This window comes from Anopheles marshallii, chromosome 3 (genome assembly GCF_943734725.1).
Source record: "Anopheles marshallii chromosome 3, idAnoMarsDA_429_01, whole genome shotgun sequence".
NCBI lineage: Eukaryota > Metazoa > Arthropoda > Insecta > Diptera > Culicidae > Anopheles > Anopheles marshallii.
In genome coordinates, this window is record NC_071327.1 from 77,393,193 (window position 1) to 77,417,065 (window position 23,873).

At 45.3% G+C, this 23,873-nt stretch overlaps 1 protein-coding gene across 1 annotated transcript; it reads left to right on the forward strand.

Annotated features, from left to right (window-relative positions):
• Nucleotides 1–331: 331 nt before the first annotated feature.
• Nucleotides 332–4,126, forward strand: LOC128714445 (E3 ubiquitin-protein ligase Topors-like). Its single transcript, XM_053809319.1, has 3 exons — nt 332–574; nt 651–1,066; nt 1,162–4,126. Exons 1-3 carry the CDS (start codon nt 332–334, stop codon nt 4,124–4,126), a joined length of 3,624 nt encoding a protein of 1,207 aa, XP_053665294.1.
• Nucleotides 4,127–23,873: the final 19,747 nt, after the last annotated feature.

Sequence of the window (23,873 nt, forward strand, 5' to 3'; positions counted from 1 at the left end):
AATGTTTGAGAGGGGATGTTTCCCGTGCACGAATCCACACATCATCCTTTTCTATGCTAATGGCGTACATCATGCCGTCAAGAAGAAAGAGCTAAACTAATGAAAAATAAAGTTATTGGATGGTGGTGTGATACCGTTACAAGTAGTTTGCGCGCACTCGGTTAAAAACGAAGAAAAGTATTGTGAAGCGAACATAGGATTAGAATTTGTCGATATTTCCCTGTGCCCTCGGGGTTGGAGGTCACACATTTGCCACACACTTGCGGATCATTCTGAGTAAAAAGTTTGCACCAGCAGCCAGTTTGTGGCAGCAGCCAAAGTCTTCCTTACCATGGAGGAAGCACCTGTGGTAGATTGCCCTCCAACACCGGAAATACTGCCACTGTCGAGCACACCACCGCCGCGGTCCGATGTATTGTGCAGCTCATCGTCTGAGGAAGGAGATGAGCCCACGGATGGTCGTCGCTCGCCACCGCCGAAATGTGCAATCTGTCTAGGAAAATGTCGTCAACGGGCGTACACCAACTCCTGCAAGCATCAGTTCTGTTTCCGGTGTCTGCTAGAATGGAGCAAGGTACGTACACGAGGCGGGGAGGTGCTGGTAGATGATTGGTGAATTTTAATTACTTTTTCACTATCCCTTACCGTAGGTGAAACCGGAATGTCCATTGTGCAAGCAACGTTTTTTCTCGATCGTTTACTATAAATCAATCGACTGTTTCGAACAGCACACGGTTGCGGTTCCAGCCGCAAACGTTCCCAGAGTAAGTACCAGGAATATGTATCACGATCTGAGCGTGTTTCTCAGCAACTCACAGCGCTTCACCGCATACGCAATACCAAATATGACGCTGCGCCTGCAGTCAAACAATGAACGACTGCAGGAACTGCTGCTGCATCAATCCAGCGAGGTAGATCGCTTTATAAGCGAGTATGGTAATCAACCGATCCCGACGCGACAGGACGAGCTCCGTTGGAGGCAGTTCATCTATACGAACAGGCTGTATGCGTGTCCACTACCCGATCTAAACGGTCGTTTTCGGGAGACATCTGCCTCATTTTACAGGTAATTTCACATACACCAAATGCATGTCGTTTCATGCAGCTAAGGCTCGAACATTGTGTTAATCGAATTTTTCTCCTCGCTTCTTTCCTTTGTAGAGATAATCCGGGCCAAATGCATCGTGTTCTCTCCTGGATGCACCGGGATTTACTCGTACTGAGTTCGAACATAGCAATCCACGCGCCTAATATGGGCGTGCTGGAGGATCTGTTGCAAATGCACGATATTGACTCACGCGAGTTTCTGCTTCGCATTCTGCGACACATGCCGTTGGAGGATGGCGAACAGTTTCAACACGAGTGTGCCAACTTTGCACGCTCGCCGTACGATATGATTGGGTATGATCGTTGCGTCCAGTACAATCCACGCTTCATACAGCACCGTGTGCGCAGCCAAGTCGTAATTTCCTCATCCGAAGAGGACAATGACGATATCGTGTATTTGCCCGAACCAGCGGCTGGCACTTCATCGAACAATGAGGCACCTGCCGTCGAGGGAAGTGTTGGTGGTGAAGGAGTAAGCAACGGTAGCAGTACGGCTAGCGGTGAAATAACGGGGACAAGCAGTAATTCCACCGCTACTTCCGGCACTCTCAATGCCCGAAATGGAAGGAGTGTAGTTAACAACGAGTTCAACTTGTTGATTGATAGTGTCGGTAATATAGTGGACCGTCCGGTTGCTATGGCGGGCTCGTTGCCCCGAGTTCCGTTGACCTCTACGATTGAGGCAAGTGAAAACATTTCGCTATCGTCAAGCGATTCCGATGACTGCCAATTTGTGATGGCACAGAAGCCACCACATTTGCGCACACCGGATCATGTGGTCGATCTGGAATCGGCCAGCGATAGCGATGTGGTGTTCATCGCAGAAGAACCTGTGGAACCCCATGCCACGAATCGTACGACGCGACAACAGCAGCAGGCTAATTCATTGAAAAAAGAGACGGCTGGAATCCAGGAGTACAATAATGGTGCCTCGACCAGTTCGGGCTACTGTGGGGCTGGTAATGGTGGCGGAGCAAGCAGTGGAAGTGTGGCTAGCGGTAGCGCTTTACGATCAAAGTATTACGTACGGACACCACGATCAAACAGGTACACGGGCGGGACGGGAGTGAAGAGCATCTACGAGGCAAGTGATACGGATGATAGCGATAGTGATACGCTATTTAACTTACCGCATGGAAGACGCCCAACGTCCAACACTGCCAACGATTCGTCGTCGCACGAGGAGATAGATGTTGGCAGAGGGCAGCGAAACCGGAGAAGACTTAACAAAAAGACCTCTACCACAATACCAAAGGGTTCCAAGAGAGCCTCAAGGAAACGGCGTAATGTTAGCGTTAGCAGCTCCAGCAGTGAAGATTGTAGCGCAAGCAGCAGTAGTGATGAGGCCAATGATAGTGACTCCAGCCACTCGAGCTGTTCTAGCAGCAGTAGTAACAGTTGCAGCAGTAGCAGCAGCAGCAGCAGCAGCAGCAGCGGTAGCATCTCGAGCAGTTACGATTATGGAGGCAGGGGTTCTACCACTTACCACAAAAACGTGCAAGTGGAAATCGAATGCGGGCGGCAATTACGGCGTAACACGGCGGCCCAGAGCCGTGCGATCTACTCCGCACGCTCTAAATCGGCGGAGACCGATTCCAAGGGACGAACGAAAAAAAAGCGAAGCAGAAGAACGATCGAAAAGGAATCAAAACAAGCGAAGGAAAAGGTTGCAACAACTGCTTCGAAATCAAAGTCGCGCCACACGAAATCTAAAAAGAAGTCCCAATCATCTTCCCGGGCCGTTCGGGACGTTACGAAAGGATCACGCACGAAATCTAAATCGCGAAGCCGTGGTGTAACAGCACGCAACAACAAAGGTAAAAAACGTACCAAATCATCGTTCGATCCTGAAGATGACCCGTCACGGTCGACCCCACTGCTAGATGAAGATATGCACGAGGAGAATGCATCCACCAGAGCGCACTACGTCATTGCATCCCGACCATCGGTTTCTCCCACGGTGGATGTAACATCGGTCGACGGGACGGAGTGTGGGCAGCGCAAGCTGAAGAGTGTTATCATAAAACGTTGCCATTACAACAAATCGACCGTGAATCGGCCGAACGAAGCGACGAATATTGATGAAGGAATGCAGTCTGGTTCGGGTGCATCCACGACGGCCATGCCAGACTGTGTAGAACCGAGCACATCGAATTCGTTCCAGGGAGAAGAAAGAGTTCCAGAAAGTGTGAATTTTGGCAAGATGGAACCGGTTGATGTGACGGATATGTTGAAGTGCGAACCTGTCGCCAATGATGTGCAACTATCGTTTTCCTCCAATTCGTCCAGCGAATCGGAACCGGAGCCACCTAGTGCTACTGATTGGGCAGACAGCAGAATGTATTCGGCAGTCGCTAGTTTGGTACAAATGCATCGAAACGCATTGCTCCATCCAACGTCGTTGGTTCAGCAGCCGCAGCAGGAACAGCACAACCAACAACACGCTCAACAGAATTGGCAGCAACCAGAGGAATACATTCAGGAACAGCTTCAGCTACCGATAAATGACAACGATCAACATCCCCAAACGCTAGGAAGCAACGATGCGATGCTGCACGCGGACGAAAGCAATACCGGTGCGTCGGAATCCATCTTCGAGCCAACGTTAAGCTGGGCCGAGACCGGTCGTCCACTACTGCCCGAAGACCGTGCGCTGTCATCAGCGGCCGCGTCCCCATTTTCGTCGATATCATTCCCACCGTCCACAACGTCTGTTTCGCCGTCACCGTCAATGTCCTCGCAATCGTTGGCGTTAGCGGCGGCCGCCTCGCCACTGCAGCTGATCGAAAGCCTGGGAACGATGGATGGCGATTCTCCATTACCCTCGTCCGTCCTCGGTATTGATGCGATCGATAGCACTATGGACGAAATCATGGCAACTGAGGTAGTTGGCGCGTCCGCCACGATAGCTGAACCTCCGATCGGGATGGACCAGGAAACTGCGGATGGATCCGCCATTCCCTGCGAATTAGCGCCAACAACGAGCGATGCAGTACCCGCTGTACAGCTGCAGCTGTGAGACTTACTGCGAGTTATCGATTTTATCGATTGATTGTAACTCAGGACAAGCGACAACAATGTAAGTGCGTTACATTTCTGTATATTACAAATCATTAGTAACTTTATATTCTTTGCTTATAGGCTTTTTCTCACCTTGTGTGAGATCCGTGCGGATACTGAGCGACGTAATTGTTTGTATATTGACAAAAAATTTAGACTTTATCCTTTATGAATGGAACATGATACAAGCTTGTAAAGTTCTTCATACAAAAAAATCATATAATGTGATTTCCGTACCAATCTCTCGGCGTGTACATTGCGTGGCTGGTTTAGCTCTAGGTAAAATCAACGCCATCCGCCGACCAGCATCGGTTATTTGCCTAAGAACGCGTTATGGAGCATAACCCTTCATTACTACCATTTCTCCAGTGAGCCATCGGGCAATGGTCCATTCGGAGAATCTATATTTCTAAGCATCAGTAGAGTTACAGGATAATTTAGATTTAAAAGCATCGTGTAATACAAGTACACGAACGACTACTCCCCATCTCCAGCCCAACTACACTCACCGAACTGCCCAAAGCGGGAAGATGCCGTAATTCTGTAAAATAAGTAATTGTAATCGTTTCGTGTACATACGTTTAATACAAGTGGACTGTTCGATTACTTAGCAACAGTGTCTGTAATAGTCGTGCGGATAATTGAATATGAACAAATCACGGTGCTTGTGGCACATATATACTGCACAGGACATTATCGCAGGACATGAGATCACATGGACAGCTTTGCTCAGGAGCAATTGTAGTAAATGAAAAAAAAAAAACAAACAAATAAACCATTTGCAAGGTAAACACAAATGGTGATTCGAAGGGACACAGGAGGTACCATTACGTAGACGCAGAAAGTAATCGTTATCTTGTGGCGATTTGTGCGAATTCGTATTTTCCAATTTCAAAATGACCGTTTCTATTCGATTATAATAAAAGATGGTAATGCATTAATTAAGGTATTTTCGTTACAGAACGAAAGAGCATCTTGGGACGCAAGGAAAAGATCGTAAGAGCATCATGAGAAAGTTAAAATTATTATGATTCCATTAAAGATTAATCGATGGGACCTTATCACGTAACTAGCGTGGCTGATTGAAATAACTCACAGCTGATTAATGTGTTCTGCATAACTATATTAAAAATGCGGCTGACGACCTGATAGCACTGATAGACTGACGATGTTGATTCACAAAAGCGATAGTTATGCAACATTGTATAACCATTTCCTGGCTAGAGTTAAAGCTATAAACTGATAAGTGAATAGCGAACTTCACTTGCTTCTGCAAGCCTTGAACCGTGTCTGACGTGGAACGATGTAAAGTTTCAGTAATCGTGATACAGAAGAATATGTAGTGCGCATATCGGAGATCCCAAGATATTGATGAAAACGGGACTCCTGGCTGATGTTTACATTGTGAGGTGATGAGCTGTCTGTATCAAGGTCAAAGTTAAAAAGTACAATTCCGCTGCCCTTTCATGTACATGAAACCCAATCGAACTTTTGCGTTCGATTGGTACGTACAATTACTATCAGATGATGGAATTATACGCAGCTTCGGTTGATTACCAGCCAGCTGCCATCTCAAAATTGCTAACACCGGCAACATCAGACATTGCGAAACGTATCGAACTGTTGAGATTGATCAAAGGTTACAACCTGGTAGCTGTAAATCGCTTTTATCCACACATGTGTTGCAAAATATTGTTGCAAGGCAAAACATAATCTTCCAATGCCCGTGGTTCGACCTTCAACTTGGTGCGTGTGGATAAAAACTCCCGTTGAAACGGAACAAATCTCTTGAAACGAAGGCACAATCGATATGGATGGATCACCGCCTCCCGAACACCGCAATACATCAGAGTTCCCATGGTACCCACGGGAATGATAATTACTACACTTCCACACAAACCGTCTTCTTCCATGCGGATGCATCTGCTTAGCGCTATTCGCACAAAGCTCAGGCCAGCCGTACTGGAGAAAAGCCGTTTTACCGCCGATTGTTACTTTGCAGCAGCTCATGCACTTCACATAAATTATCAATCCCTCTTCCGGTGTGGTGCGAAAGCGGGCTTATCTCTTCAGTGCATGTGGATCATTATTGCCATTGTTTCCGATTGTAATTTATGTTGGGCGCAGCATAACGCTGCGTATGTGGGTTTGCAAGGGAACTTCGGGAGCATATGACGATCATGGCCGCACGTGATGCTGGCATAGTGGAATGAACCTTGGCCATTAGATCCGTGAGAGAGGCTGGGACAGCTGGAGCCGGCTTCTAAGTCATCCAATCCGGCGTGTAGTCGTAGCCAAATCCCACTCTATGTCGTTCGGCAAACAGCCCGCTCTGCCACCGTTGCGCGATTGCTTCGGGGTGGAAATAATTGCCGGGAAAATGCATGAAAAATGTCTCACGAATCTGGTTCGGTTGACAGCTAGCAACGATTGCTGCGCGCACGGAGCGTCTGACTGGGATGTAAAAGGCTAGGTTGAGCCATTAAAATAACCGAACAAAACCAACAGGAAACGAACGTATCAATCAAATCGAACGATGACGCCTTCGCACCTACGAATGGTGTGCAAAAATCGTGACAATGTTAAGGGAGCCTTCGTTGTTGTTGCTTTTGCTGCATCTTGGTACCGCGCACACAGACCCTTTCGCTGTGCACGCGAAGAAAGCTAGGGCAGTGTGAGCTTCCTTATGCTCCCCAGAAAGGTGTTGCCCCCGCAGTCCCGCACTAGCATCGCGCAATAGGCGTTGCATAAAAATCAATTTTTATTAGTACTGCCAGCACACGACGACACATTATTGTCACGTTGTTTCCGTCGCCTCTTTTCAGACCCGTTCCGGTGGCTGACCCGTTGCCGTTGTTCGCTCCCGGCTCGGAAGTGTCGTGAATATGATTCGTGTTTTTCGACGGTGAAGATTTAATCTCGGGGCTTTGGGGCACGATTTTCTGCAATAGATATCACCGGTTTAGCGAACGGACCCTCTATTCCTATTATAAGAAAATTTATTTTACAACTTTAATGGGTGTCAACTGGGTGGAATGGGAGTTGTTTTTTTTTTGCAGATAGGTTGAGGCAAGTGTTTGAAGATAGACTGCCCTCTATTCAATTTGGGTGAGTCATTGAAGGACTTGAAGCAAAGTTTTATTAGATTTTGCGTTATGGTCACTACGTTTGGACAACATTTTATAATTGGTCAAAGACTAGGTACTGACATGAAAATGGTCTAACTCTATATAAATAGTTATTAAGCACACCCCAGAAGAAATTATTATTAAACCGAGAAACTACGAAAGTGCTCTGTATCTCTGTTCTATGCTCTGTTCGGACATCAATCAACAGAGAAGGATTTATCTTTCCCTCAACACTCCCGTTAGTAAGATGTGTGTGTGTATATGATTATGAGTGGGTTTTCTCTTTATTGTACCTTTCATCAGAATTTACAACCATACCGACTGTTGCCTATTGTTGGGACACGACCATTGCATAACTAAAGCGAACCCACGAGATGCTGAACGGGCTGCTTAATCGTCGTCATCCATCCCAAGCTGCCTGTAAGGGAGCAACACATTTCTTTCGGCATTAGGCAAAGATTCGCAAAATTACTATTCGTGGGGTGGGGATCGTGCCAGCAGAAGCGTGAGTAAAGGGCATCCAGAATGGACTAATACCAGAAGCCAACCCGGGTGGGCTAACGCTTCCACCGTTCGTGGGAGATGATCGCAGAAAAAAAAAATCTCGGGGATGGTGAAATGCATCATCATCATCCTCCTTTTGCTAACTGATCGGTTTGATTGCGGGCGCAAGAAAATATCTTCATTTGCATTGCAGTAATAATTCGACATTTATCGCTTTTCGCGCCGTACGGTGGGATGATGGTGGGATAATGGATTGTCATCGGGTGGCATGCACTAATGGAGAGAATGGGAGGTGTGTTATCGCTTACAGACGATAGAGGCTATCGATGTCCAATGCGAAACCTTCACCAATCTTCGAATCGATGTTTTTTGGGAAAGGTATCTGTCACGTCAATAAAACATTTCATTCCCACCTGTGCGTTGTGTGGAGCAGTTTACAGCATCAGCGACAAATTTGGCATGCGCCGAACAGTTTTACACTCCCGAGTGATCCACTGCTGGATGCTATGTGCAAAAAAAAAACAACAGCAATCCGCATTATTGGTGCTGGAAGTTATGCAATGGCATATCGCGGCAGTCAATCTCCACCAACCGAGATCTGTGTAAGGTGATCGTGATCGTGTACGCACCCTAGTGCCGAGAAGGCGCTCCTGCGCTTGGGCAGATTCTAGCTTATTTTTCTCCTTTTCCTTAGTTATTTGTGCGAAACGAAAGCGCAATCGCTAAACGACGCGAAACGATTGGGGATGATGAAATACTATTTCGAGTGTTGGTTTCCACCGTAGCTGGTCTGGAGTGTTGTAGGCTCACACCACAGAATAGACCATGATTCATATCGCACATCAGCTTCACAAACCTCCGTACCGGGCTAATGTTTCTCTAGGGGTGAGTCTCGTACCGCTTGCCGCATTGTGTGTATACTCCTTCTGATATTTATTTCGTCACGGGGTCTTTAAAGGGCTTTCGAAACGTACCAACCGGGCCGAAGGCCTCCCGTACTCGAGTTCCCCTCAGCTCTTCCCATCGCAGCGACGGAAGAATAGCCCGGAGGAAATGGAAAGCGTACAATTTATTGCACACTTAAATGACCTCACTTCTTCCAGGGTGTCCTATCGCTCTATCAGGGGAGGTTTTCCTATTCGAACCTCATCGCCCGGTACGGGGCACATTAAGCGCAACATTGTTGCACAAACCCCGCAAAAGGAAATGAAGCCGTATGAAAATCTTCGCGATATGCACACCGGGATATGCTAATTACCCGCCCGGTAATGCGTGAATCTCTCGATTGTACTGCAATGTCCAAGGATGGTATTCTGCTGTTTTGTTCGCGGAAATGGTACCTCCTCTGTTGCCTCCGGCAGAACGGAGGTGCTAGGCTGAGGTGCGCAGTAATTAAGAGCCATGTAACATTAATGAGTTTTGGCAATAAAAATAAACTTTTACGACTAGCTTTATAGGGGGTAACTGGATTACTCCTGATTGATTCTGGGCTCTTATGCATCTACCCTTTGATCGGTTTGCTAAAGTCTCCGGAGTCTGTTGATACAGCTGAAACAACTCCACCAGCTTCTATCTTTAATGGGCCGTAGAACTGCTGCTGTCTTTTAAAGCGATCTAGAAGTCAAAGTCAAAGCAAAGGGTCTGCGGTTATTGGAGATCACACGAGGGCATTGTTTCTTTTTAAACACGCCAGATGAATTCCTGTGCTGCTAATTTATCAGATTGTGATCACCTTAAGCAATGCCTTAAAATTAAGATCACTATTGTTAGTTTACTGGATTTTTGGGATACATTTTGTCGTAAAGGTACCCTTGGACATCTGTCGTTTTGAGATGTGAACACACAAGACTAATATTTTAACGAAGCTTTTATTATGTATTGTTTCTTCTTAGGGTAATAAATGATATAAAACAGATATTCAATATCCACAATACCTAATATCAATACTCCTAGACCATTTAAACTGGCTCAAACTGCAGTAAGTGAATTGATTTTTCAAACCCTACTGCAGGCCAGATTCGACAAGATTTGGACAAGATCATACATCGCGATCACGCCATCCGCTGCAACAGATCAGCAGCAATGATTGAACTCCTTCAGCTGTATGGAGTGAGGGTCGATGAAGTGTGTTTTTGTTACTACTTCATGTCACCGTACAACTTCTGGTTCTTGCAATCCTTTTTTTCCACCTAAACAGTCGTCCGTTTCTGTTGACGTAACTGCAGACTTAGGAACAGAAACAAGAAAAAGAAACTAGTTGACGAGATATGTGTTTACTGGTTACCGTACAGAGAAAAAGAGCCCCCATACCCGAGGGGGTTGGGAAAAAGCACACTCAATCATCTCACAGGAAAAGGAAAACCTCGAGCTCTAGTTTTGTCACGCTTGTGACGCGGCGGCACGAACCGGGTGAAAACAAACGGCCAATCGATTCACCGTGTGGTGCAACTGCAACTGGTTCGTTTGAATGATCCATTCATGTACCGGTGTGCCTGATGATGTCGTTTGTTCGTACGGTTTGATCGCGAGGTTTTTGTTTGCTTGTGTTGTTACGGTAAGCGAGTGAAAATGGACAATCCAGTAATGTGGCGGTGTTGTCTTTAAAGAGGTCGAAAAATGATAATTGCTGGGCTAGCTTTACAACCGACTCGATCGTTCTTTAGATATTCGGTTCATAGACCAATCGATTGCGAATTGTTGTGTTACGGTGGTGAAATCGTTCGCTTGCACCGTTGTCAGCCGAGATGGAAAGTGATTTTTTCAACTGATCAACTGATTTTCAACTGATCAACTCCCCTGCGAATGCTGAATAAATCATTCAGTACATCAAACTCATATAGAAAATTCGATTGGTAACAGCTGAAGTGCGCCTTGAACTCAAAGTAACATAACATACATTCCAGCTTCCCTCGGGGCTCCTGCTGACTTCCATTGATATCGAGTTAGCTGGTACTGCAGGCGAAGGAAGGGAACCCTACTAACCTTCGAAGCCGGCAAAACTGATACCCCAATCTGTTAAGGATTTGACCCAACGCGGTGGCGGTTCCTTTTTGCTGCACGGGTTGTAGTGCCACCCGCCGGTGACTAATCTCCGCCCGTTCTGTGTAGTGAGTCACGGTACAATCATGTGCAGAATTTCATGCCCAATTGGTACAGGGCACCAAGGCTAATGTTGTCGTATTTTATCTAAGTTTGTAGTTGTCGGGGTTTTCACTTCCAATGGTAGCGGGGAGTTGGTCCAGTTTTTGGTGTTTGTTGTTTATTTTGGATGGTGAGAAGGAATGAGAAGGAGGTGTTGGAATTTAAAAATATAATCGATCGCTTCAGAGCCGGGTGGTCCTAAATGTGATGAAGTTACTTAACGAAGGTACGGCAGATTTGATGTTATGACAAACTCACATGAAAATCATTTTTCAATGTGGATTGATAGCAATATCCTGGTCACGGCACCGAACGTGTAGCATAATATGATAAATTTAAAGTCAGGTACAAATAGTCACCCTGTGCATGAGAGAGCATTCAGAAAATCAGAATTAATCTCTACGTTTCAAATACTACACCACACAATTCATTCTCGTGCAGGCACCCATGGTAGATTGCTGAAGCTTTTACCAATCGGCTACAATCCATCCGCTGGACTTCACCTTCTAGCAACCAACTCCTTCTCCAGTGATCGATATTGTTTGCAAATCGCGCAATGCACAATCCATCGGCATGGAGCTCACCGCTGGCAGACAGACCGTAGCTTTATTTATTTTCAGCATGCCAATCAAACTTGATCAAACATGAAGAGGGGGAGAAAAGCTAATCTTGAGCTTATGCGCAGAGTCACACGTGCAAGTGACACCCGGCCGTTGTGGAACCGGAGGCCGGTGAATGTGTCTGTGTGCTGTGACATATGCTTTTTGCTGGGTCGGCGGCGGCCGCACCAACAGCAGCATTAGCATCGACAGCATAAATCTCGTGCGGCTAACAAATCTAGCGCGAATAACCGACCAAAGCAGAATCGGGGGATCGGAATTAGCTGGCCGGATGTGTGGAGCGGATGGTTCACTCGTTGCTCGGCGGTCCGGTAGCTACAAATAACACACTCCACACGTTGGGCCTAGGGTTGGCAGTGGTTTTTGCTGTGCCCCTGTCCAGTCTCCACGGAACGTGGTGCATTGAAGCCGAAGGTAGGCCTGATTTTTTTGTTCCTTATTCATGTCTTACCGCAGTCATAGATTATTAAAATGTAACCAAAGCTGATCGTCGCTTGCAGCATGGCGCGAAGCTTGGAGCGGGTTTTTTTATGCTTCAAGAAGGAAGGTATGACCACTTCGTTCTTGATGACTCGCTAACATTGGCCACGCGGTTCTTGGCTATTGGCACCACTTCTAGACGAGTTGCCGATCGATGTTGACCGGTTGATTGATCTTTCCATGCCACGTACAATGTTGTTGATGATGCTTCGTTTGTGTGGTTGGATATTTGTGCCTTTTCTGCATGTTTTCATCGCCTATCGGTTGAAGACGTGCGGCGAAGATGTGCCAAACATGGAAAGTACCTGTAAGTAAAGGTTTATGACATGGTGGTAAATTAGCCGGCATCAGATAATCGATTTGATTTTAGTATTTTAAAAGGTTTTTATAATTACACATGGTGAAATACCATGAGCTGTGGTACAAATTATTGGAAATTAAATTTACATAGTACAGTTTGATATCTTCTTTTGATCCTCAAGTAGTCGAATAGAACAACGTTTTCTAGAGGACATTTAATTCTGTAAATGTGAGCTTTGTAACAGTTGTGTATTATCAATACGACTCGCATAACATTTGTCTACTTGCTGAGAGTGTTTTCTGCTCCAGGATGGCAGCAAAATTTTCCTCATGATGCAGGCGAAGAATTTCCCTCCTTAAAATATGTTTTATAACTCTAAAACGTGTTGAGCCATTAAAACGCAAGAACCTGCACAGAATCACCAAATAATCACCTTCTTTTATATCTTCCTAATGTACGCGGCACGGGTTCCTTATGCACGGCCAGGACGGACGAATCGCACACTTGCATTTAATTGATGACTAATGGCTGCAGATTAACTGCACCGGATTTTTTTAATTGTGCCAACATCCCATCGTATTAAATCCTCTGCCAGCTTACGATCCAACTCGAAACCCCCACCTACCCGTGTCGTCTACTTCACCCATTGGCCACGTAAACTAGTTTCGATGCGTTTTAGCCGGGCACCTTATAATGGGCTGTAAAATAAGACGGACACGATTCTCTGGGCGTATTTTTGCTGCACGGAGAAAACACTCAACGACGTAAAACGTTTAATGACGGTGGAGAGAACTGCCAGTGCGCTGTTGTCTTGCGAGATGATGGGTTTCGCAGTTGGGAATGGTGAAGAAATCTTAGTTAAATGTTTGATGGGCAGTGTTGGAGTCCCTCACAAATCGTCCATCTTTTACGTCGGTAATTGGATTGATTATTTCCGCATTCACGTGCGTCTGTGCCGTGGATGTACGTATGGATGTGTAATTTGTACGTATGGATGAGCCGATCTGTGCGAATGGCCAGTAGTGTGGCTAGCCCAAATTTGGCCATGAATCAATTAGTCCCTTTTTGGAGTTGTTCAAGTTCCCGGGTATTCTTCTTCTGGTGGGAGCATTTTATCCAGATGAAATTGTTCGCGCGTCATGATTTTTAATCTCACCGGCACTTCAAGGACACACAGAAGCACCTGTCATAATGGCACAAAAACCACAACAACAGGGGAGTCATTCGCTTTGCAAAACGATTCCGAATCCGAACCACCCAAAAGGTGATAATCGGTGTGTTTCCGGGTGGTTTGGTATAGGTTGGTGGCGTGCGGTAATAATTGAAAATTGATAAATTATATCATTATCGAACGTTGCCTTATGAAGAACCTCCGGGGTCTGGGAAGGAAGGGATCGGCGAACGTCATAGGAGGAAGTCAACATTCCTCTGTCCGTCTGACCATCCCGAAGGAACGGTTCGCTCAGTAACTACACCTCCGTGTCCGTAGCCCTGGTATGGCTGATCGATAATGATAATCAGACGGTTCGTCTTGATGGTCTCGACACCTATAGTTACTGCAACGCACCCATGACGCACTAGGTACGCCGATACGCCCGGGCTTGCTAAGGACGTCTTGACACTACCGTTGACGAGTAGGTAAACACAATCGGTAATTGAGCGAAATCAATGATAATGATTGTTATTATTATTGCCAGCAGCTTGGGGTTTTCTTAAGCGGCGGAACTGCAACTGCAGACACCGCTTCACTGTAGCCATCCCAGTCCAGTGCGGTGTGAACCCTCATTTCTCACCGGCCAGTCAACAGTGGAACGGACGAGTGGAGGGCAGTAATTGACCTTTTGGTGAAGTTATTTTGATAGTCCCCGGTTTGTGCACGGGAGACATGTTTACTCAACGGTCCGATCTCTGGACTGGACCGGTACGGAAGTATCTTCCCAAGTGTAGTCCTTGAACTCTCCGACCCAACAACATAGGTCGATGATTCACGCATTCACGTCCGGACATTCGTGAGCAATGTTTGCATTCGCGGAGCCTGATGTTATCCCGGCAGCGTCACGGAATGCGATCGGGACAAGTCCACTGATCAGTCGTGCCATCATGGCAGCCTCCAAAAACCCCATCACATCAACACCCCGACGGTTAGTTGATTAATTTTTATTACCGGCTTTTAACTGGAAGCAAAGGGTCGATGACGCCATCTCCCCATCGTTCCGTGCGCCTTTGTGGCACGTTTTCGGGTTTCGAAAATCCTTACCGGGGCCGGAATTCGGTATCATCGTGGAATTGCTGATGATGCTGCGTGTGCCACGGTCCGAGTGTGAGAGGAGTAGTTGCACGGTCATGATTTATGATTCACTAACCGCGTGCTTGGTGCACCTGACCCATTCCGGAATCGTGCGCTACGGGAATGATTTTGTGAGATCGTAAGCCGCTTGTGCGAACAATGCTTTGTGTGGTGCGGCGAAGGTGAAGGTTACGTCGCACTCTTTGGAAAAAAGATAATTAGGTTCTTTATTTATCACGTACGGTTCTAAACGCGAGAGGTTAAAGGGAACCAAGGCTGATATGGACGCGGTTGATTGATTGATCGAGCGGCTCGGTGATGATCCACTGTGATGACGGGGGGCAATGCTATAGAATCTATGCTTTGTGTGTTTGTGATATCATAGCAGCATCATGCTGTTAACCGTGAAGAATTTTATGACTCAGAAATTAAAAATAATCATTACATGGTAGAATGTAGGAAAGATATCACACACGGTAATGTACTTTCGATGTATTTCACGGTTTTCGATGCAACATAAATTGATATAACTTAACCACGAAAAAAGGGCCCTCTTTTTCTCAGCTCTCAAATGAGCCTAACTTAAGCACAGGCAGCTTACGACACCACCTCACATAGTGAGCAAAAGAGGGACCTCATTTCTCAGCTCATTCAATTGAGTATTTATCAATCAGTCGTTCGGGCATCAAGAACGATCCCTGCTGTGCCGATGCGCTACATTCTGGATCAGATAGACTACGAGCATGCGCTAATTCTGTTCGATTACGCCAAAGACATTGGAATCACTCTGTGATTCCTTTCCTCTTTTCTCTTCTGTAGATAGTATGCACTATCGTTTGTTCTTGTTTGTTTTTTCCTTCTTTTGTTTAGTCCTTCCTTAGATGTTTGTCCAATTTTTAACTATTATCACTCTTGTTGTATGTTCCATTACTGCTATTGAGGTTACACAAGGGATGCTTCGGCGGTCGCTGTTCCTATAGCGGTTGATGCTACCATGACGCAGTTTGGTACACTCTTTGCGACAAATACATTACATACATTTGTACAATACATAAATACAAAAGGCCTCGATGATCTGAGATCCACACAAGCAAGTACGTTGCTGAATAACACCAAAAATTACAAGTAAGTATTTTCGTATGAAGGATACGCTAAAAATACGCTCTTGTAGGTGAAAGTTCTTACGAAACAACGTTGACGTATGAAACTGAATTGAAACCAATGTAGCAATGAAGAATAGTTTTTCTCTAAGAATGGTGTAATTGTAAGTAATTGGATTGAAGTAATGTCACGTACATGTTGGGATTGTAGTATGCATCGAATGGCAAGGGTGGGGAATGTATATTAACATCAGTTTTTCCACCTTTCCGAATCACTGTCAATTCCTGCTTAAAGAAAGGGTTTAATGTTTAAATCATACAAAATCGTCCTAACAGTGCTTATCATCGGACATTTGTTTAAGTACTTTAATCTGAGCTAACTGTATAAGTTATTCCTTTTTGACACGCAGCAGTTGTACCCAGTGCTTTACTTTACAGCAGCAAAATGTCTTATGCAGATGTCCCAGAACGTTTCACAAACAGTTTTCGGAATGCTTCAGCGGCTTGGACAAACGTTCTGCTCCGGTCTAGTGGTATCTGTATTTTCTGTAACGGGCGACCACGTCGGCACGTTTCATTTACCATTTCTTCCAGATACTGTGACTTTGCAGGCAGGTTTATCATGTTTATTCATAAGGTGAAAGAAGGTTCCAGTCTCGTACCGTTCGGAACAACTTCATTGAAAGTACTTGGTAGTTGATTCACCTGGTGCACGGATGCGAAAAATTGGTCACCAAAGTGTTTGTGTTTGAAGTGAAAGATAATTAAGGAATCGTTTTTCGTTTTTATTGGCTAAATGATGAAGAGTCTTGTGCTTTTAAAGTGAAAAAGAACCGCTTTAGATTAACAAAGATCGTTCTAGTAGTCCTCAGAACTTCTAGCAGCTCATGTCATTTTAATGAAATGGCCAATCAATGAACGGTAAGTGAGTATAATCGAGTGCACAAATGTGGGATATCTTCTATATTCTGCTTCAATTAAACTCTGTGGATATCCCATTGCAGGCGTGAGGTAAATTGATATAATACTCAGTACAAATGGTGCTCACCTTATATGAGATCGATTAAAAATAAGTTGGAACTAGCTATAGCAGCAACACCTAATGTATTCTAAACGTGTCTCACGACTTCTTCAATGCAAAATTTGATCCACTACAATCTCGAACTAATCTCCAAACGAACCGAGCATTTGCAATTTTGTAGTGCTTAGAATTGAGTACAAACAAACGAATGGAAATGAAATACGGTTCGCTTAAGCTCGCTGGTTTTATGTCCCCTTTAAAAAAACGCCTACGTGCATCGGGCGAACAAACAACGGCTTGCGGGTCTCGGGTCACATTAGAATAAACAAAGATTAGCGGCTTATTTACACGCCATTGAGTGTATGGGGCAGCCTGTTGGGAAGTTTTCTGTCCACCATTAACACTCACCACCACGACCGGGCACTGAAGAACCGGCAGGAAGTCATGCACTGCACCAACCGCCGGGTTGCGCTTCTGCCTGTTGACTCAACGCTTTGTCACACATCTCAGCGCTTGAAGTGCGGTAAAGAAGCATTACTTGTAGCACATGGCTACCACCACGTCCGCATCTTCATCCCGCGCTGCATTCTTCGCGCTGTGTGGGCTTTCTTTTCCGACGGGGTTCGGTTGGTGCATACAAATTAGAAGACATGGCCAGGACACGGTTTGCATAGTTCGTCACTTGGTCAAACACACGTCGCAGCCTCTTTGGGAGCCTCTCTCAGCTCCTTTTTGCATACCGATCCCGGTGTCTCCCCGGTGTAAGATCAGTCGACCATTCCCTATTCTTGCTCACTCACTGGCAAATTACGGAATTCCGTTAGTTCGTCGGCAACACAATGCCACGCCACACCCGGACCGGGGTCGGTGGCGGTGGTAAGGCATTTACACGCGGATAAACCGACCCGGTAATGGTTCCCCATTCGCCGGTATGTCACATCGCGCGTCTTACATCCGGCGATTCTAATCGCTTCCAAAACAATAAATTTCCTCTCTGGAAAACCCTTGCCTTCGTCCCTTTTCACCTTTCCATGCTCATTTCCTTTCACACACATGCACGCACCTAGAAGATGCACATTATGCAACTGGCGCGTTTGGATGCGGTCCGGTGCATAGATATAGTGCCACATACTTCTATCCTTCGCGTTCTGCACAGTACTTGCCTGCTGCCTTGGACATTCATTATCGCCATCGCTTATTTACCGTTGCATATCAGCGTACGGGATAGTATGGAGGGTCTGTGTGTTTGTTTGTGATTGCTCGTGCTTGCTACTTCTTGTTAGCTGTAATCAACGGTATCGATCTTTCACGCCCGCGGACCGGTTCTATGGTGACGCCTTGATTTATGCAAATGTGCACCAAGATAGGAATGTTTGCTGATTTTAGTTGGTATTTTTTTGTGGCAGTTAATGCAGTTCCATTTTTTAGCCAATTTTAGATGAGTTTTCTTGATATCTCCATTACGGTGAAGGTCCTCGTATCAAATCGATAATCTGCAATGTCCTTTTAAGTTTCGCCAGAGATTCCACTTAATCTAATCAACCGACAATCCATGGTTTGAAGTCATTTTAGAATAAATCTCAATACTTTTGATTTCTTCTCTGTGTATGCGTGTGCTGTCTCATATTACTTATCTTTTCATTTTAAATTTAACCAAGTCAAGAAGTTAACGTCATCTGGTGACAAACGCAAGTATCGCATTAGTGACCCAATGCATTTAGGAAAGCTATTTTCATAAGAAATTGATCATTTTAAATAATACTAGTTGCAAAACATATTTTGGCCCTTCAATCACTCTTCATTTACTCTGTTCTCCAATTAAACCTTCTGAACGCTTGCCACAACCAAAACGTTAGCATATTTAACACCAAGAATAGAAATGGACGGTTGGCTCCAATTTAACCGCTTGATGTGATGAATAATGCGGCAGAAGCCATTTCCCGTCCCAATCAGAACGCTCCAACACCGAAACAGTGCTTTCTTCGAGTTTCAAAGCATCCAACAATAGGGTGCTGCTGCTGCGGACCGTTTCACATTTTCACAACCGAACCGCAACGAGAAAGGTTTGTTGATTTTGATCGAGCCCATCTATTTATGGTTGATGAGCATGGCAATGAATGAAAGAAGCATCCGTAAAGTATAACAACAACCGCACAAAAATATGAAAAGAAATAGTTATCTCATCTCCACATCTCTCATCGGCTATTTAAGGCTCCACTTCATCCGCTCCGACCTGGCAGGAACGGAGGTTAAAAAATGAGGTTCTGTGCTGATACAAAAGGCGAAAAGGCGACGGCAGCACTGATATAGATGGCGGGCGTTGATTAGCTTTTTGTTACAATTTAACTACCGTGAAGGTCGGTGGACTCGCTCAATCCGTACGGTGCGGTTTCCCAAATTAGTCTTCTAAAAAGTGGTGCGTGATTAGCGTGGGGTGCCACACGGAATTAGTTTGCCTACTGCGGGCGGTATTCTATCTGTTTTTTTTCCCTCTGGTCTTCACTATTCGTGGGCATTCATTCCCTTCTTGGGCCGTGGACGGGGGAAGGGTGACATGGTGGTGGGGAAGAGGGTCGAGAGAAACCGTTTAACGGAAGGTCGGGTCAGATTTGTGCATAAATTGGATGATGTTGGCTGTATGAATTAGTGTTGACATTTACCGTTTATCTTCATCGAGCCAGATCATCGGTTAAAGGGTTTTGGAATGCATTTGTTTATGCAGTTTGATCATTAGATTGAGTTGAATTGAATTATTTATAGCCAAAGAAAAAAAACACCATTTTCTGTTTTTTTTCAGTATTTTGGACACATAAATGTGAAATATTTTGCTTTACCATTTCAATTAAACATTCCCAAAACTTTACTTCAGACCCAATATGAACCCTTGGACATAATTTTCCCTTTCCAAAGCACTTTCGTAGTCCCTGCGAAGAGGCTCTGAATATCTGAAGTTTACCGCTGATTTAATTGGGGCAGCTCGATCACGAATGCCAGCATCAGCATGGGATCTTGGTTTTGGGACTCCTTAGCGGTCGATTAAAATGGGCACGCTATTGTGCATTGTGTAACGATTTTACGCAATCTTTCATCATCGAAGAGTTCTGTAACTAGTTTTTGTGTGCTTTTGTGAGTTTGTTGGTTTTTTTTTCTAAATCCTCTTATTAGATCTGGGACCTGGGGGACCTGGGATGACACCGTCTTAGAAGACGGGTGAGCGTTGGACCGGGAATAGACATAGGGAAAGAAAATTAAACGCCAAACGAGCGTATGATGGACAAATTGAATAGAATGAGTAGAACGTTTTGATCCAACCCCCCTTCTCCACCAACAGTTCTGCGTTCTCGTTTTGCGTCCTCTTACCGTTCAGTTAAGAACGGTGAATAATAATGATAGCCCGTTGGTTAAAGTCGGTGTCGGTTCTTGAACCAGATGACAGGAGTTTTGCTTCGTGCAACTCCGAAGGGTTTTGGGATGAAACTATTTGTTGGGTTCATATTTGCAAATGAACGCCAACCGCCAACCCTGGAACTGGCAGGAGGTTCCACCTTCTTCGGAGATATTCACAGACATCTCGTGGGGGATTAAGCGTTTCCCTCGGGATGGGTGAGAACTGAAGACAGTCTCGACGACGCATGCACCGGGTTGCTACAGTTCAACCTCACATGCGGAACTTATTAGTGTATTCATTCGCGCTGTTTGAGTGATAGGTTGGAAGATTGCTTCCGGGTTGCTGGGTTGCCGTGTTCTGACTTACTCTAGATAAAGTAGAACATCGCAGAAGAAGTTCGTTAACGGCACGGGCTGGCTGTCAGTCACGGTGAAACTGATGTCGGTTGTGTTAACCCGTCCCTCTTGAGTCCTGCTCTTGAGGTCAATCTTTGAGACTGGAGCGTAAAGGGGAGCGAAGGTGCCGGAGGAGTTTAGAATTTAAATTGCGAGCCCTTAATAAACGGGTTCCTGGCATTAATGTGAGGGTAGGCGATAGTTTTTTTGTTTTGTTTAAGACCTACTCGTTCGAATTCCGTCCCGAACTGTGTGCTCGGGGCGTCTGGTCAATTTGTTACCAAGAGCTAACCCAGTTCTGAACGTGATTGGGATATAGAATTATAATTCCATCCCTATCCTGTGCGTCCACCGCAACGAACACAGAGGGGAGAAACCCCCTCGCAAAGGGATGTGCCTTTTTGTTTGATCGCCAAATCACTCGCGCCCAACTGTTTCAACGGTCGATCGAACGATCGTTTCGCTGCGCAATCGGTCAATTGCTATGATTTGAATAGATTTCGCTTATGGATGATGAGGTCGCGATGCTGTTCGGGAGCAAGGTTTTGTGGGTTTTTGTGCGCTCCGCTCATTTGTACAGCCGTTCCACCATATAATCATAGGTTCGGCTAACGTTAGTACTGGTGCCGGTAGGGGTAACTGTTACGAAAATGTGGAGTAAGCTCTAGTTACTGGTTTGGCTGTTTTGTTTCCAACTTTTTGCGCACTCTGGGACGGTGTGCTGGGAAATGTTTGTTTGGAAAATTGTAGGCAGCGGCGTGCCAGGAAGATGTTTCGAGGTCCGTTAGAACGGTAACTAGTGGTCAGAGCAATTGCATGCGTTCATTCTCGATGGGATGTAATGGGGAGTATGTATGTGCAAAATGGGAGAACCATTTAAAAAATCGTAAGTTTACCATTGTGAGTCCAATTTTTTTGACTAGATTACAATATTTTTTACTGCGTGATTCAAATGATCAAACTGGACCATGGCTAAAAAGATCTGAAAAAGCTATGAAAAAAGAAAAAATGAATAATTTCAATATTTGTTTTCTCATGTAATTGGTACACAATATTGTCTATTTATATTTAATACAGTTCAATCCGTTTCAGTTTATATTGTTCTGTAAAACCACGTCAAGAATAGTTTCTGTTTTGCTAAACAGCGCTGTACAACATCTGCATTCAAAGCACGGTACACCGCACACGGACCATTCGTCTGATGTCCGCGAACCGATATTGCAAAACCAACCCTCCTACTGCTTTAACCGTGCCGATGAACAAGCTGTTACTTTTTATTTGCATTTGTTCGCAACGGTTGCAAACATCACACGAACGGTGTCATCGCCGGTGGCATACTAATTGCTTTCCTTCCTTCGTTCAACTTACATGCAGCCGATGCAAGATGATGCAAAATGCTTCAGATTGTGCTGTTTGACCAAACGTTCTACATTCTCGGCAGAACAATGGTTGTAAGGGAATGGGACGGCACCGTTGGCAATGGGTGAAAGTGGGCACTGAGTGCATCGGAAAGTTGATTCGATCAGCCGGCTTTATGACGCGTCCTTCGTCAAGTGTTGTTTCAGTGGCAGTTCCAATCGTCATCTGCGAACCAAACAATGAAAGACGGTGCGGAGGTCATTGACCGTGTTGCTGTTGTATCGACGACAGATAAACGTAGGCGACAGCGTTTTGCTTGCACCGCTGATCGTGCTGATGGTGCAGCTTGGTGCAACAAAACAATGCAAATGATTCATCGTCCAGCAAGAAAGCAAGTGGTTCCACCGTACCGCGATGGGTGGTGTTGAATTATTTTCTTTTGCCGCTCACGAATGGTGCATTCTGTTTGATATGTACACAAACATGTACGCACGCACGGATGGTTGCGGACGCTGGTCGGATGGTTGAGTGTTTCGGGAAGGTTGAAGGGATCGCCTACCAGCGCGATGGATCATTATGAACCTGTCAACCGATCGGGCGGCAGAACCGTTTCCTTTAGCACAAATGATCATCGTAAATTGAAATGTTGTTTATTGCAAATCGTCTCGATTTTCATTACAATCGAGTCCATTTTTCCACTTCCTTCGTCAAACAAACTGGACCGGCCCGGTGACTGGATGACGGGTTCGTCGCCTATCCACCCATCGAGTACCTTTGTTCTTTCCCATTTGTAGAAATGGTCTGTGTTATTCTTGCTCGTTTTATTTCCACTTCCACTGACGCGTGTGCGTGTGTGTACGTTTGTGTTTCCGTTCGTCGAATGGAGTGTCTCTTCCGCAGTGAGACACGCGTGCACCATATGGAATGCACACCGGCAAACTTCCCTTATTTGTCCTTCTACGATTCCGGTGAATTTTTCCCTTTCCGTAGTCATATCTGCAGGGTGTCGAAGTTTCGTTGAACCCGGTCCGTACTTTCCCGCGTTGGGTGTTCTAATGAATTTTATTACAATGTTGCTTATTCACACAATCAGTATGCTTTCTTTGTTGTTATTGTTAAATAAAAACAGAAAAATACAGGATTTATTATGAACCTTTATTAAAACAATTAAATTGTAAATAAAATTATATGAATGATTCTTACAAAAGAATAGAAAAATTCTTCTAGGCCCCATATGGTGCGATCTCGCGTCACCCGTTCCACCACATTTCCATTCCCACCAATCCGTGTGGAGCTGGCTAGTGTTCCACAGCTATCGGATCGTAAGCTTTCGTGCCTAGATTATTTATTTCTGTCAATTTAAATCTTCTTTTTTTAGACACAATTCCTTCTCTAGCCCCGGCCGTAGTGTGCGGTGTGGAACGTAAAACCATGCTACAAAAGGCGGACAGAGCTGTGGGGGGAAAAATAAAACACGACAGTACAGATGAGATAGACATCACGCAGTATCGATACGTATCGATCACATTTTCATACGAACGGTGCAGTCGATTAAGATGCGCGGACTGCATGGGATAGCACACAGAGCGGCCAGTGTTCTTAAGCAGCCGTTCGATTTCTTTTCCCGTGGCGTATCCGATCGGTCGATGGGACGGGGTCCGTATGCTAAGAAATGACAAAACCGATACCGTGGGGATGATGCCGACCGTCCGAGTTTACCTTGTGTTTCGGACCCGTCAGATGCATTCAAGGCACGATCGTATGCAACAAACAATTGAATGAAAGGACAATAAAACATGTGATCTGCTGCGGTGGAAAGACTGCGAGACAGGGAAGAAAGCATAATTTACGAGCATGTGTTGTGGTGGTATTTTAATGCTTTTTTGCCTTCTTCGGCTGATTCTACATTTCCATTGAGCCCTTCGAGAAATAACCGCGAGTACTACGTGTCGGGTTGAGGTTGGGGCATTATTCTTACCGCT

Coding starts and splice junctions, on each gene's coding strand:
- LOC128714445 (XM_053809319.1), top strand. CDS start 332: ATGGAGGAAGCACCTGTGGTAGATTGCCCTCCAACACCGGAAATACTG. Junction 575..650: donor GTCTGCTAGAATGGAGCAAG/GTACGTACACGA, acceptor CCCTTACCGTAG/GTGAAACCGGAATGTCCATT. Junction 1,067..1,161: donor ACATCTGCCTCATTTTACAG/GTAATTTCACAT, acceptor TTTCCTTTGTAG/AGATAATCCGGGCCAAATGC.